Below are 14,074 nucleotides of genomic sequence, written 5' to 3' on the forward strand. Positions count from 1 at the left end.
AATGGAGTCTGAAGACCCACACTCAATGATTTAGGAACAGCTTCTTCCCTTCTGCCATAAGCACTACTTCATTAATCCTTTTCTTAAAGCATGACTTCCTAATTTATAGTAATTGTTATATCTTTGCACTGCACTGCTGCCTCAAAACAACCAATTTCACATTATTATATAACTCACTGATAATAAATCTGGAGATTCTATACTGGCAGAGACTCCCAAGTGATAAAGCTCGAGTTTAATCTCCAATTAATATCAATCCTTTGCTTTTTCCTGCAGCTCTAATTTTTTTAAGTTATTTTTCTAATTCCTCACTAGCCATATTCCCATCTTTTCAGGTAGTAGGCTCCAGATCACAACCTGCTACTGAACACATAATATTCTCATCCCCTCCTGCCTAATTACCAATCATTTTTGAAGGAATCTCCAGGAGCTGCTGGGGAGTAATAAATGTTATACAGATTTTTAGAGCAAATTAATTTGAAATAGCAGAGACAGGTTGTGATGTCAAATTGCAAAAAACACTAGTCAGAGGTAAGTATTTTTTACACAGAGTGAAACACGCTGCCGGGGTGGGGGCAGAGGCAGATACATTAGGACATTTAAGATATGCACCTGGATGATAGAAAAATGGGGGATTATGTGGAAGGGATGAGCTAGATTGACCTTGGAGTAGGTTAAAAGGTTGTCACAACAATGCTGCCCAAAGGGCCTATACTGTCATTGTTTTATGAAACCTTTGCAGATGAGACTGGAGAGGCAAATGGGGAAGGGTTGAAGAATGTACACGTGGGATGGAGAAAAGAGGCCAGGGTGATTTCCTTGTGAAGTGTAAGTTCCACCACGGCCAGGTTTGCTGAATAACCCAACCCTGAGCTGCATTGTACATGAACACAGTGAACCTTCCTTAGGTAAATAGAAATAACAGAGAGATGAATCACATGCAAAGCTGGAATGGAAAACAATATCATGTAGAATTTTGCCCAAAGTGGGAAGTGCTTGGGAATCTAAGCAACACACACAAACTGCTGGAGGAACTCAGTAGGCCAGGCAGCAGCTACAGAAAAGAGTAAACAGTGGACGTTTTGGGCTGAGACCCTTCATCAGGACCTAATTTCCAGCATCTGCAGATTTTCTCATCTTTGTGTTTGGGAATAATCTGCATGGCTCAGTAACTGAAATGTTTGCAGCATGAAACCTATCAATCATTGAAAGGCCTGTATAGTGAGAGAGCCTAGTACCAGAGGGTTATCTAAAGATAACCCTTTAGAACAGAGATGAGGAGGAATTTTTTTAGCCAGACTGTGGTGAATCTGTGGAATTCATTGTTAAACATGGCTGTGGAGGCCAAGTCATTGGGTGTAATTAAAGTGGAGGTTGATAGGTTCTTGATTAGTCAGGGCATCAAAGATTACAGGGAGAAAGCAGGAGAATGGGGTTGAGAGGGATAATAAATCAGCCATGACTGAATGGCAGTGGAGATTCGATGGGCCAAATTTTGCTACTATATATATGTTGTTATGACCATAGACCATAAAATATAGGAGCAGGTGGGCCATTTGGCCCATCGAGTCTGCTCTACCATTCAAGTCTGATCCAATTCTTCCAGTCATCCCCACTCCCCTGCCCTTTCCCCATACTCTTTGATGCCCTGGCGAATCAAGAACCTATCCATCTCTGCCTTAAATACACCCAATGACTTGGCCTCCACAGATACTCGCAGCAACAAATTCCACAGATTTACCTCCCTCTGACTAAAGTAATTTCTCCACATCTCTGCTCTAAATGGATGTCCTTCAATCCTGAAGTCGTGCCCTCTTGTCCTAGACTCCCCTACCATGGGAAATCACTTAGCCATATCTAATCTGTTTATGGATACTTTAATATTGGCAAGTCTGCAGAATCAATATTTTAACTATTAGGACTGTCTTTTGAATGGGTCCCAAACTGAAAATGCAACTATTCATTTCCCACCACAGATGCAATCTGACCTTCTGAGTTCCTCCAGCACTTTATCTGTTGCTCCAGACTCCACCATCTGCGGTGTCCTGCGTTTCTATTAACTAGCTCTGTTGCCTTTGCCTTCACTGGAGTAACTATTGAGTGTGCTCTGAGTGACCCTGCATCCCAAACAGGAAATAGTTACCTGAAAGAAGTTCATCTCTGTATCACTAAGAATTCCGTCATTGTCCTGGTCGGAGATGTTGAAGATCCGGGTCAGCGCTTGGATGCATGAAGGTTTCAACTAAAACATACATAGTATGGTCAGTCAGAAACAGTTATTGCCACACATCCAAAGCAACAGTGAAAAGCTCTGTTTTAAAGACTTAATTAGCTTTATCTGTCACATGTATTGTACGTTGAAACATACAGTGAAATGCTTTATTTGCGTCAATGACAAACACAGTCCAAGAGTGTGCTGGAAGCAGCCCACAAGTGTTGTATTGCTTCGAGCACCAACATAGTATGCCCACAACTTACTAACCCTAACAGGCACGTCTTTGGGATGTGGGAGGAAGCCTGCAGCTAATTGGTGCAGAGGAAGCTCTCGCAAAAAGGCACGTGGTATCGTACAGATACTTTCAAGATGTTGAGTGAGGGATAAGCAGATGTCTATTGCTTCTTTCTGAGAATTATTTTTTGTGTGACTGTATTTTACTGCTGTCTCAAATGTCCCTGTGTTCTCTGTGAGGAACACTGATTTGTTTGTCTGTACTCATGTGTATGGTAGAATTCACAGCACCTCTGACTCTGAGCTCAGTTCTCAGCCATCACACTACCCACCAAGTCATGACTGCAGGATGATTTTGATGGTGGAGAGCATAGCTTCAGAATAGAGAGATGTCCCTTTAGGTCAGAATTGAAGAGGTATTTCTTTAGGCAGAGGGTAGTTAATCTGTGGAATTCATTGCCACAAACAGCTGTGGAGGCCAACTCATTGGATATATTGAAAGCAGAGGTTGATAGGTTCTTGATTAGTCAGGGTTACAAAAATCGAGAGAGGGCAAGAGAGCGAGGTGAGAGGGTTGATAAATCAGCCATAATTGAATGGCGGAGCAGAATCGATGGCAAAGTGTCCTAACTCAGCTTCTCTGCCTTATGTTCCGATATACGCGTTAGACACTTCTTGATAGGTGGGGTGTCTGTAGATGAATTTGGTTGGGTGACTAAAATTTTCAACTTAATGTTATTTACTTCTGTTTATTACTCTTGGGTTGCACTTCAGTTGAAAGACAAAAGCATATCATAAGAGTTAGTAAAACACAGCACTAGCAATCGAGATTCAATTCTGCTGCTGTCTATAAGGAGATTGCACATTCTCCCCATGACCACGTTAACTGGTCATATGGGTTAATTGGACAGCAAGGGCTCATCCTGCCGCAGGGCCTGTTGCCATGTAGGTTGGGTGGCTGGATAGATAAGTAAGGAAACATCTATTTATTTGTTTGTTTGTTTTAAAAGCCAGCTGAATGCTGGCACTGCTTTCCTTCACAGTGCTAGTATCCAGCAGAAAGCAGCGGTCCCTTACCTGTTTATCCTCTGGGCTGTACAGTGGGGCTGTTGGGTGCAGGACAGCCTTCTGTGCGTAGAAGAACAGCTCGGAAATATTCTTCAAGCTCTTAGCCGAACACTGGCAAAATATAAAGCAGCAAGTCGAGAGACTTGATGAAGCAGACAGTGCACACAGGAAGGGCAAGAGCAACTTTTCAAAGACAGTTGGATAGGTATGGGGATAGGTAATGTTTAGAGGTAAATGGAGGATAGACATTCCCGTTGAACTGTATCTGTGTTATATGACTCTATAAGGGGCAGAATTTTAAAGTGATTGGAGGAAAGTAGGTTTATATTTTACATAGAGTAGTAAGTGTGTAGAAATTAGCTCTGGACCTGTGTACACTCCCGTAACACATTGACTATTAAATGCCCCCTTGTGTGTCATACAGCCACTCAAAATTTTCTTAAGACAACCCACAAGACATAGGAGCAGAATTAGGCCATTCAGCCCTTCGAGTCTGCTCCACCATTCTGATAGCTGATTTATTATCCCTCTCAACCCAATTCTTCTGCCTTCTCTCCATAACTTTGACACCCTGGCTGTCAATGTCCACTTTAAATACTGTATATCCCATGACTTGGCCTCCACAGCTGTCTGTGGCAATGAATTCCAACAGATTCACTACCCTCTGGCTAGAGATATTACAACTCATCTACTTCTAAGGAGATGTCCTTTTATTCTGAGGTTATGCCCTCTGGCCCTTGACTCTCCAACTATAAGAAACATCCTCTCCACATCCACTCAATCTAGGCTTTTCAATATTCCTTAGGTTTCAATGAGATTCTCCCTCATTCTTCTGAACTGCAGCGAATAGCGAATACAGGCTTAGAGCCATCAAACACACCTCATATATTAACCCTTTCATTCCTGGGAAGATCTGAGGCAGCCTTGCCAGAGGTACACATTATTGAAGAAATATTTAAAAGTTCTTTGCATCCCTGCAGCCCCACCACATCTGATTAACACAGAATTCTGACACTCCAGTCAAACCTTATCACAGCTCTCACCTCCACACAAGTCTCAATCTCAGTGAACTGGTTCATGATGGGAAGGATCATTTCCATGGAGCTGGTTCCCTGGAGGTCTGACTTATTACCCACCAGGATCACTGGAATTCTAGGAGAAACATACACGATGACACAGACAACAAAAAATACAATCACAACCTGAAATACAAGAATTAGCCGAAATACTAAAACAGAGGTCTACACTCTAAGCATTTTGGACACACCAAGTTCAAGTTAATTGTAAACAGACTGTACATGTACTGTATACAACAAAACCAAACAGCATTCCTCCAGACCACGGTGCACCCACAAAACATACCACACACAGTGCATAAAACAAAATATTACCACAAATAAGTTAATAAATTACAATTCAAAATGCATATAGTGCGCCACACAGGTAAACAGTAAACAACCCACAGTCCCAGTGACGCGACCCTGGTGGTGACAGGTTATTCATTAGTCTCACAGCCTGAGGGAAGAAGCTGTTACCCAGTCTGACAGTCCTAGTCCTGATGCTCCTGTACCTCCTTCCTGACCGTAGTGGGTCAAAGAGATTGTGGGATGGGTGGTAGGGATCCTCAACAATGCTTTGGGTCCTTTGTCTACAACTCTCCTGGTAAGTGTCACAAATGGGGGAGGTGGGGGGAGAGAGAGAGAGCCTGGTATTCCTTTCTGTGGTTTTTACATTCTATCACTAAAGTATTAACAACAATTTATGGCCAAAGGTTTGTGGCTCAAGACCTAGTTTATTTTTTGGTTTGTAGAGATGGTTTCTGGGGACAGCGAGGGAAGTTAGGGACAGGTTAGGGGAAGGGACAGGGATGAGGGGAGTGAAAGGTCAGGGGCAGTAAATGCACAGTTAGAGGAAGGAGTCAGAGGTCAGACATGGTGTGCTCTGATGTTAGAGGCCAGCGATCCCTGAAGATAGAGTTCCAAGGTCTGTGGGGCACCAAGGATGAAGGCTAGTAAACCCCAAGGCCGGCAAGTCCTGGGTTTGGAGTTTCAAAGTCAGCAAATCCTGGGATTGTTCAGGTCAGAGGCCTGTGATCAGTAAGCCTGGAACTTGAAACCTCTAAATCAGTAAGTCTGGAGGTCAGAAGCCTGAAAGCGGCCTGGCCTGGGGTTGTGGTGTAGGGAGGAGAGAGGGAGGGAAAGGGGTTTGTTTTGTTGTTGTTCTGGAGCATTTGCTACACTCGCGAGCTGTCCCTGAATTTCCTTAGATTGTGTTAGCTGTTAATGCAAACGACTTATAGTTCCTTTACCCTGCACTGCTCACTTCTAACTCCTATCCAAAGTCCACAAGCCAGAATATCTGGGTAGGCCTATTGTCTCTGCCTGCTCCTGCCCTACTGAACCTGTGTCCTCATATCTCAATTCCATTCTATCCCCTTTGGTTCAGTCCCTTCCCACCTACAACCACAACACTCCTCATGCTTTGGATCTATTCAGTAACTTCCAATTCCCTGGCCCGGACCACTTCATCTTCACCATGGATGTCCAGTCCATATACACTTCTGTCCCCTATCAAGGCGGCTTCAAAGCCTTCTGCTTCTTTCGTAACAAAAGAACCAACCGATCCCCCTCCAGCAGCACCCTCCTCCGCCTGGCAAAACCGGTCCTCACCCTCGATGATTTTTCCTGCAGCTCCTCCCACTTTCTCCAAACTCAAGGGGCAGCCATGGGCACTCACATTGCCCCCAGCTATGCCTGCCTTTTCAATGGAGATGTAGAACAGTCCATGTTCGAAGCCTTCCCCAGTTATACTCCCCAACTCTCCCTCCACTACACTGACATCTGCATTGGCACTGCTGCATGCACGCATGCTGAACTCTTCCATTTCATCAAGTCTGCCTTAAATTTCAACCTGCACTCGGTCCATCTTTGACACCCCCCCCCCCCCCACTCTCTTGATCTGCCTCCATCTCTCGAGACAAACTGTCACCCGACATCTTTTACAAACTTATTGATTCCCACAGTTATCTCAACTATACCCCTTCGTACCCCATCTCCTGTGAAAATGCTATTCCCCTCTCTCTGTTTCTTCACCTCCACTGCATCTATCCCCAGGTCACAGATTTCCATTCCAGGACTTCAGTGGTGTCCTCGTCCTTCGAAGAACAGGGTTTCCCTCCCTCTACTATTAAAGCTGTCCTTACTTGCATCTACTCTGCTTCCCATACATCTGCACTCACTCCATCTTCCTGCTGTCGCAATAGTGATGAGTCCCGTCTTTACCTACCATATCCATCAGCCTCCACATCCAACACATTATCCTCCATAACTTCCTGCTACTAAATGCATCTCTACCTCCCCCACCTCCGCAATTCCCTTGTCCATTCTTCCATCCCCATTAACCTCCCTGCCGATACCTATCCCAGCAAATGGCCAAAGTGCTACACCTGCCGATACACCACTTCCTTCACCTCCATTCAGGACCCCAAACAGTCCTTCCAGGTGAGGCAACATTTCACCTCCAAATCTGCCGGTATCGTCTATTGTGACCAGAGTTTCAGTTATGGTCTCCACTACAGTTATGAGCAATGTTCCCTCTAATAGTAGTCACTGTGCACAAAAATCTCAAGTTGTGCAAACCTTTTTCCTGTGACAAAAGTATGTGCGCACTGAATGCGTATGTGGCACAGTTTACGTAGGTTTACAAACTATATGACATAATACTGCACAGAATTACCACAAAATAACATACATATTTAAGGCAAGAGACAGGGTGGGAAGAGGAATAGTCCAGGTAGCTGTGAGAGTCTGTAGGCTTATAGTAGATATCAGTAGAAGGCTATCCCCTTCTCACAATTCCTCCGTCTCCGCCGCATCCGCTCTCAGGATGAGGCTTTTCTTTCCAGGACGAAGGAGATGTCTTCCTTTTTTAAACAAAGGGGCTTCCCTTCGTCCACCATCAACTCTGCTCTCAAACGCATCTCTCCCATTTCCCGCACATCTGCCCTTACCCCATCCACCCGCCACCCCACTCGGGATTAGGTTCCCCTTGTCCTTACCTACCACCCCACCAGCCTCCAGGTCCAACATATAATTCTCCGTAACTTCCGCCACCTCCAATGGGATCCCACTACCAAACACATTTTTCCCTCCCCCCCCTTTCTGCTTTTCGCAGGGATCGCTCCCTACGCGACTCCCTTGTCCACTCGTCCCCCCCATCCCTTCCCACCGATCTCCCTCCTGGCACTTATCCTTGTAAACAGAACAAGTGCTACACCTGCCCTTACACTTCCTCCCTCACCACCATTCAGGGCCCCAGACAGTCCTTCCAGGTGAGGCGACACTTCACCTGTGAGTCGGCTGGTGTGGTATACTGTGTCCGGTGCTCCCGGTGTGGCCTTTTATATATTGGTGAGACCCGACGTAGACTGGGAGACCGTTTCGTGGAACACCTACGCTCGGTCCACCAGAAAAAGCAGGATCTCCCAGTGGCCACACATTTTAATTCCACGTCCCATTCCCATTCTGATATGTCTATCCATGGCCTCCTCTATTGTCAAAATGAATCCAAACTCAGGTTGGAGGAACAACACCTTATATACCGGCTGGGTAGCCTCCAACCTGATGGCATGAACACTGACTTCTCTAACTTCCGTTATGGCCCTCCTCCCCTTCTTACCCCATCCCTGACATATTAGTTGTTTGCCTGTTCTCCATCTCCCTCTGGTGCTCCCCCCCCCCACCTTTCTTTCTCCTGAGGCCTCCCGTCCCATGATCCTTTCCCTTCTCCAGCTCTGTATCACTTTCGCCAATCACCTTTCCAGCTCTTAGCTTCATTCCACCCCTCTGGTCTTCTATCATTTTGCATTTCCCCCTCCCCCAACTACTTTCAAATCTCTTACTATCTTTCCTTTCGGTTAGTCTTGACGAAGGGTCTCGGCCCGAAACGTCAACAACACTTCTCCCTATAGAGGCTGCCTAGCCTGCTGTGTTCTACCAGCATTTCGTGTGTGTTGTTGTTTGAATTTCCAGCATCTGCAGATTTCCTCGTGTTTCCATCCAATTGATAGCTTTTGATTCTCATTAATGTATCCAAAAGACATTCACCTAAACGGTTCCTCAGCTTGTCTTTGAGTTGATTCATTAGGCTAAAACCTCACTCACAGTCCGCTCTTGACACAAGAAAGGTTCTCCCAATGTCCATCAACTGTGCAAGGTCGCAAAACCGTTCATTTTGAAGTACAAATGCCACCATTTGAGCAAAGTTTGAAATCAGTTTGGATTTAATTTTTTCTTGCATGGAAAATTTGAAATCATTAAACTGTCTAACTATTACAGTATTTTCAGCTAGAAAATCATGATATTTTAGACATAAGGCATTAACTTGTTCATTGCCAAATGTGAAGTCACAATCTGCAATTGCAGAGAAATCAAAAGCTGACCATACTTGTCCCTCATCTTCAGGAAACCTTTCTTCGAAATGAATTCGACTTAATGAATCAATACCTTTTTCAATAAAAACTTAGTAAGCTATCTACAGGATTTGAAACAGATCTTTGTAAACTTTATGATATGAACACTATCCGCCAAAGATGGCTGCCGCCGTGATGCAGCTGTACAAACCGGAGCAGGAAGGGTGAGGTGATGTAAATTAGTGACGTGCATTGTGGTATTTGAGAAACCGACTAACTAGTTAACAGAAACATTTAGCTAAAAGATTATTTTCAATAAGTATAATTATTAAATTCTACAATATTTTAGGTAACTAACCTTTTGTGTGCATATTAATTTCCTTTGTGCGCTGGTTGAAAAGCATGTGTGTGCACGCACAGCTTAGAGGGAACATAGGTTATGAGACCTGTCTACATTACTTCCCACTGGGTCCCATCCTCCTTCCCTTTTTTCTATGGTCCCACTCTCCTCTCCTATCAGATTCTTTCTTCTGCAGCCCTTAACTGATCCTACCCACTTGGCTTCACTTATCACCTTCTAGTTAGCTTTATCCTTCCCCCCCCCCCCACCTTTTTATTCTGGCATCTTCTCCCTACCTTCTCAGTCCTGAAGGGAGAGTCCCGGCCCGAAACATCGACTGTTTACTCTTTTCCATGATGCTGCCTGTCCTGCCAAGTTCCTCCAGCATTTTGTGTGTGTGTTATTTCACTGTATGTTTCAATGTACATGTGTTTTAAAATTAATAAATCTAAATCTAAAGGGCTTCACAGGAGTGAAATCTGACTGACTAACAGTTGTCTAGGATATGAGGAAGGACAATTATAAGTCAAACATTTGTGTTTTGAGGAAGAGGAGGGAAGGGGAATGACATACAGGGGAAATGCTGGATGGCACAGCAGATTCTGGGATATAATGAGTCGGTGCTGCTGCTCCTGCAACCAGCAGAGTACGAGCACCGCAGTGAATGGGTGGGTGGAAGCAGTCAAGTGCCAGTCTAGAACATACCTGTTACCACTTTCAGAACTTCCGTTCACCAAAGGAATCCACTTACTTCGGATCTGGAAAGAGGCAACAATAAAATAGTGTGAGACTCTTCCCCAACAATCTGAGTGAGAGAGTGTTTTACTCTCTTGTTCACCAACAAAGTGTACATGTTAAAACTTTGCACAAGGGGATGGTGGAGAAAAGTACTCTCACAACATCTATGAAACATCAAGACAGAGAATCACTGAGCCAAGTATTGTGAAGAGGTGGTCACTGGCTGGCAGACACAGAGAGCTGTAGGGTCTGTTGCACTACCAAGGACCTTTCTCATGGTTCAATATCCTCTCCAATCAGATTCCTCCTTCATCCCTTTGCGTCTTCCACGTAACCCCTCCCAGCTTCTCACTTCAACCCCTCCTCCCCCATACCTGCTCTCATCTATCACCTTTTCGCTTTTACTCCTTCCCCTCTCCCCAACTTCTTACTCTGGTTTCTGCCCCCTTCCTTTCCAGTCCTGATGAAAGGTCTCTACCCAAAACATCGACTGATTATTCCTCTCCATGGATGCTGCTGAGTTTCTCCAGCATTTTGTGTAAGATTGTGATGCTCGGATTTCCAGCATCTGCAGAATCTCTCCTGTCCATTTTGTTTCTCTTGCCAACACACAAATGACCGGACTTCAATGCAGCACACGTCATTGGGGGTGTTAGAACCTCAGACTCCAGGAACGTGACTTGGGAGAGATCACAGGGCACTATTATGGAAGAGAGGACACAGCTCTCAAATGAATCCAGGTCTCACATCACTAGAAGTATAACCTGGAGAGTGCTGCCTGTGGGAGCTTGCTGTGCATGAATGACATCACAACAGCAAATGCACTTCCAAGGAACTTCACTGGCTGCTAAGCACTTTGGATGTGAAAGGTGCTACAGGAATACAAGTCTTCCTCCCACACACAGCACTGTGACCAACATCAGTTGGCCATCCTCCTAACTTTACCAAAACAAAGCCTCGGGGAGTCCAGAACCAGAGGGCACAGCCTCAGAATAGAGGGACATCCCTTTAGAACAGATGAGGAGGGATTTCTTCAGCCAGAGTGGTGAATCTGTGGAGGGCAAGTCATTGAGTATAGTTAAGCAGAGGTTGATAGATTCTTGAATGGTAATGGCATCAGAGGTTACAGGAATAAGGCAGGAGAATGGGGTTGAGAGGGATTATAAATCAGCCATGATGGAATAGCAGAGAACTCGATGAGCAGGCCAAAACCTGCTCCTATGTCTTATGGTCAGAGGGCACTAGTGGAACTTATTTTACTTCCGATCAGCATAACAGCATATTTTACATCCACCCAAAATCAGTGATAGGCCATTCAGCCCTTCATGCCTGCTCCACTATGCAATACTATCTCAGTTAGTCATCCATCTCAGTATCACATCCCCAAAAGCCCCCCATATCCGCTATGCCTTTTCCACCTGGAAACTAATCTCCCTTCTTCTCTTTGTGACCTACCATCCACAGTCCTCTGTGATATAAATTCCACAGGTTTACCAACTTCTGAATGAAGAAATTTCTCATCTCAGTCCTATATATCTTGCCCTGTACCCTGAGACTGTGATCCCGTTCTAGACAGTCCAGCCAGGAGAACTGACCTCCTTGCATCCAGTTTGCTGAACTCCATCACAATTTTGTAAGCTTTAATCGGACGCCCTCTCATTCTTCTAAGGCCTAGAGCAAGGGTTCCTAACCTGGGGTCCACAGACCCCTCAGTTAATGGTTGGGGTCCATGGAAACCCCCTGCTCTAGAGTGTTACAGCAGCTGTATGAGTGCATGAATACACTGGAAGCCTCAGGTCGCTGGAATAGGATTCAAACTCATTCCTTCCCTCTCAGAAACACGAGTATTGCACAATGAGCCTTTGGAACGCAGGCCAGAAACACCAGGGCAAGTGAAGCTAATGTGTTTGATGTTGTGGGAAAACAAAGCCCTGTTCTAATGAGGCAGAGCATCAGGGCAGCACAGCAGTTACCGTAACTTTATTACAGCGCCATCTGTAAGATTGAGGGTCAACTTCTGCTGCATTCAGTAAGGAGTTTGTACGTTCTCCCCATGATTGTGTAGATTTCCTCCCTCATTCCAAACTCGTACGGGTTAGTCAGTTGTGAACATGCTATGTTGGCGCCACAACTATGGTGACACTTGTGGGCTGCCCTCAGCACGTAAGACCATAAGACAAAGGAGCAGAATTAGGCCATTTGGCCTGTCAAGTCTGCTCCACCATTCAATCATGGCTTATTTTCCCCTCCTCAATCCCATTCCCCGGGGCTCTCCCGGTAACTTTTGATATCTTCCAATCAAGAACCTATCAAGCTCTGCCTTAAATACACCCAATGACCTGGCCTCCACAGCTGCCTGCAATAACAAATTCCACAAATTCTTCACCCTACGACCAAAGAAATTTCTCTATCTCTGTTTTAAATGGATCCCCCTCTATTCTGAGGCTCTGCCCTCTTGTTCTAGACTCCCCCACCATGGGAAACATCCTTTCCATATCTACCCTGTCTAGGCCTTTCAACATTCGAAAGCTTTCAACAAGATCCCCCCCTCAGTACATCGTTGGACTGTGTTGATCATTGATGCAAACGATGCATTTCACTGTATGTTTTGATGTACACGTAACAAATAAAATTAATCTTTTTCCTTTCAATTGTGAACCACACAGTTTATGAACAGTAGGACACTAGTGAAAGAGGGGGCAAGACAGCAGTAGGTGTGACAACTTGTGGAAAGATAAGCATTACCTTGAGGTTAGAGCAATGAAGTTAAAATACAAAAAATCCCTAAAAACTGGCTGCAGGACTGAAACCATCCTCGTCGCCATAGCAATCTCCATTTATGGAGATGTTTCTGTATTACGACCCAGACAGAAACTGATACAGAGCTGACCAGTAACATAGGTTTAAATTACAGTCTAAAATAGGCCTCTGCAATGGATAAACCTTTCAGGCTCCCCGGACAAGAATTTAAGTTAAAAACTAAATACATATCTGCACAATATCATCTACATACAAAGCATTTATCTCAAGTATCCAGGTCCAACTCTGTAATCGCTTAGCTACTAAATGTTTGGCAACGTTCAACAACTTCCCCATGCCACATGTAAACATACACAAAGGTGCCAAGGCAGCTGCACCAGGTTTCAGTTGCACTTGTATACATACAGACTCTCAGATCAAGAGCTGCACCTGTTGTAGAAGGGAGACATGTGACCTGCAACAAGCGTGAAGCCAGAATGTAAGAAGCTTCAGACGGTAGTGGACTTTGCTTAAAACATCACGAGCACGTCCCTTTCTACTATTTAAAGCAGGGGTTCCTAACCAATACCAATAAGCAGGGAGTCCTCTGATCTAGAGTACACACTCAACAGCGACAGGTTTAATTGGAAAGCTGGCACCTCTTTTAGCAAAGCACTCCCTCTGTAATACAGCGAGGATGACTGCCTGCCCAATTGGCCAGAGGAGTCACTTGCCCCATCGTGCCTGTGCTAACTCTTAGTGTGATCAAAGAAGTCATTCCCCTTTGGCTCAAGAAGACAAAAGCTATCAAAGATCCCCACCCTTTGGGCCTGCCATCTTCTCACATCTACCAATGAGAACGATGTACAGAAGTCTGAAGTCCAAAGTCCAAAACCCCCAGATTCAACAACAACTGCTTCCCATTTAAACATTCTGCTGCCGAGCCAACTGACTTAACCCTCAGTATAGTAGCACTTTGTACTACAATGAATTATTTTTGTTCAAATTGTGTTTTTTCTTGTAAACTTTATGTTTAAAATATTGTGTCTCTATGCTCTGTGCCTGCCTTGCTGCTGCAGTTAACCTTTGCATTGCACCTACGCATATTTGGAATCGTGGGAACGACAACGTATCCTGCCCTTTCCCCCACTCCAAAGACTGAAACTGCAACAAATAGCAAGCTCCTGTGGTCTGGAATGCAGTTTATTGGTGAACAGTGGGGGAGCTGCGTGGCCTCAGTCGCAGCGAGGACGAGGATTCAAGTCACGGTGTCACCTGTTTGCAGCCGCCGGGGGGAGGCGTCAATCAGACACTCCATTGGAGTGCCGGA

The 14,074-nt window shown here is 44.9% G+C and overlaps 1 protein-coding gene across 1 annotated transcript in view; it reads right to left on the bottom strand.

The window, feature by feature from the left end:
- The window catches only part of LOC140735260 (mitochondrial Rho GTPase 2-like), a 44,798-nt gene that overhangs the window by 17,614 nt on the left and 13,110 nt on the right, over nucleotides 1-14,074 (bottom strand). Inside the window, exons 6-9 of the mRNA XM_073060113.1 lie at nucleotides 9,973-10,025; nucleotides 4,561-4,669; nucleotides 3,527-3,628; nucleotides 2,144-2,242 (exon numbers count right to left, since the gene is read on the bottom strand). Of these exons, the coding sequence (XP_072916214.1) occupies nucleotides 2,144-2,242; nucleotides 3,527-3,628; nucleotides 4,561-4,669; nucleotides 9,973-10,025 (363 nt within the window). The remainder of the gene's footprint in view (nucleotides 1-2,143; nucleotides 2,243-3,526; nucleotides 3,629-4,560; nucleotides 4,670-9,972; nucleotides 10,026-14,074) is intronic.

The sequence above is a fragment of the Hemitrygon akajei genome, chromosome 11 (assembly GCF_048418815.1).
Source record: "Hemitrygon akajei chromosome 11, sHemAka1.3, whole genome shotgun sequence".
In the NCBI taxonomy this organism is placed as follows: domain Eukaryota; kingdom Metazoa; phylum Chordata; class Chondrichthyes; order Myliobatiformes; family Dasyatidae; genus Hemitrygon; species Hemitrygon akajei.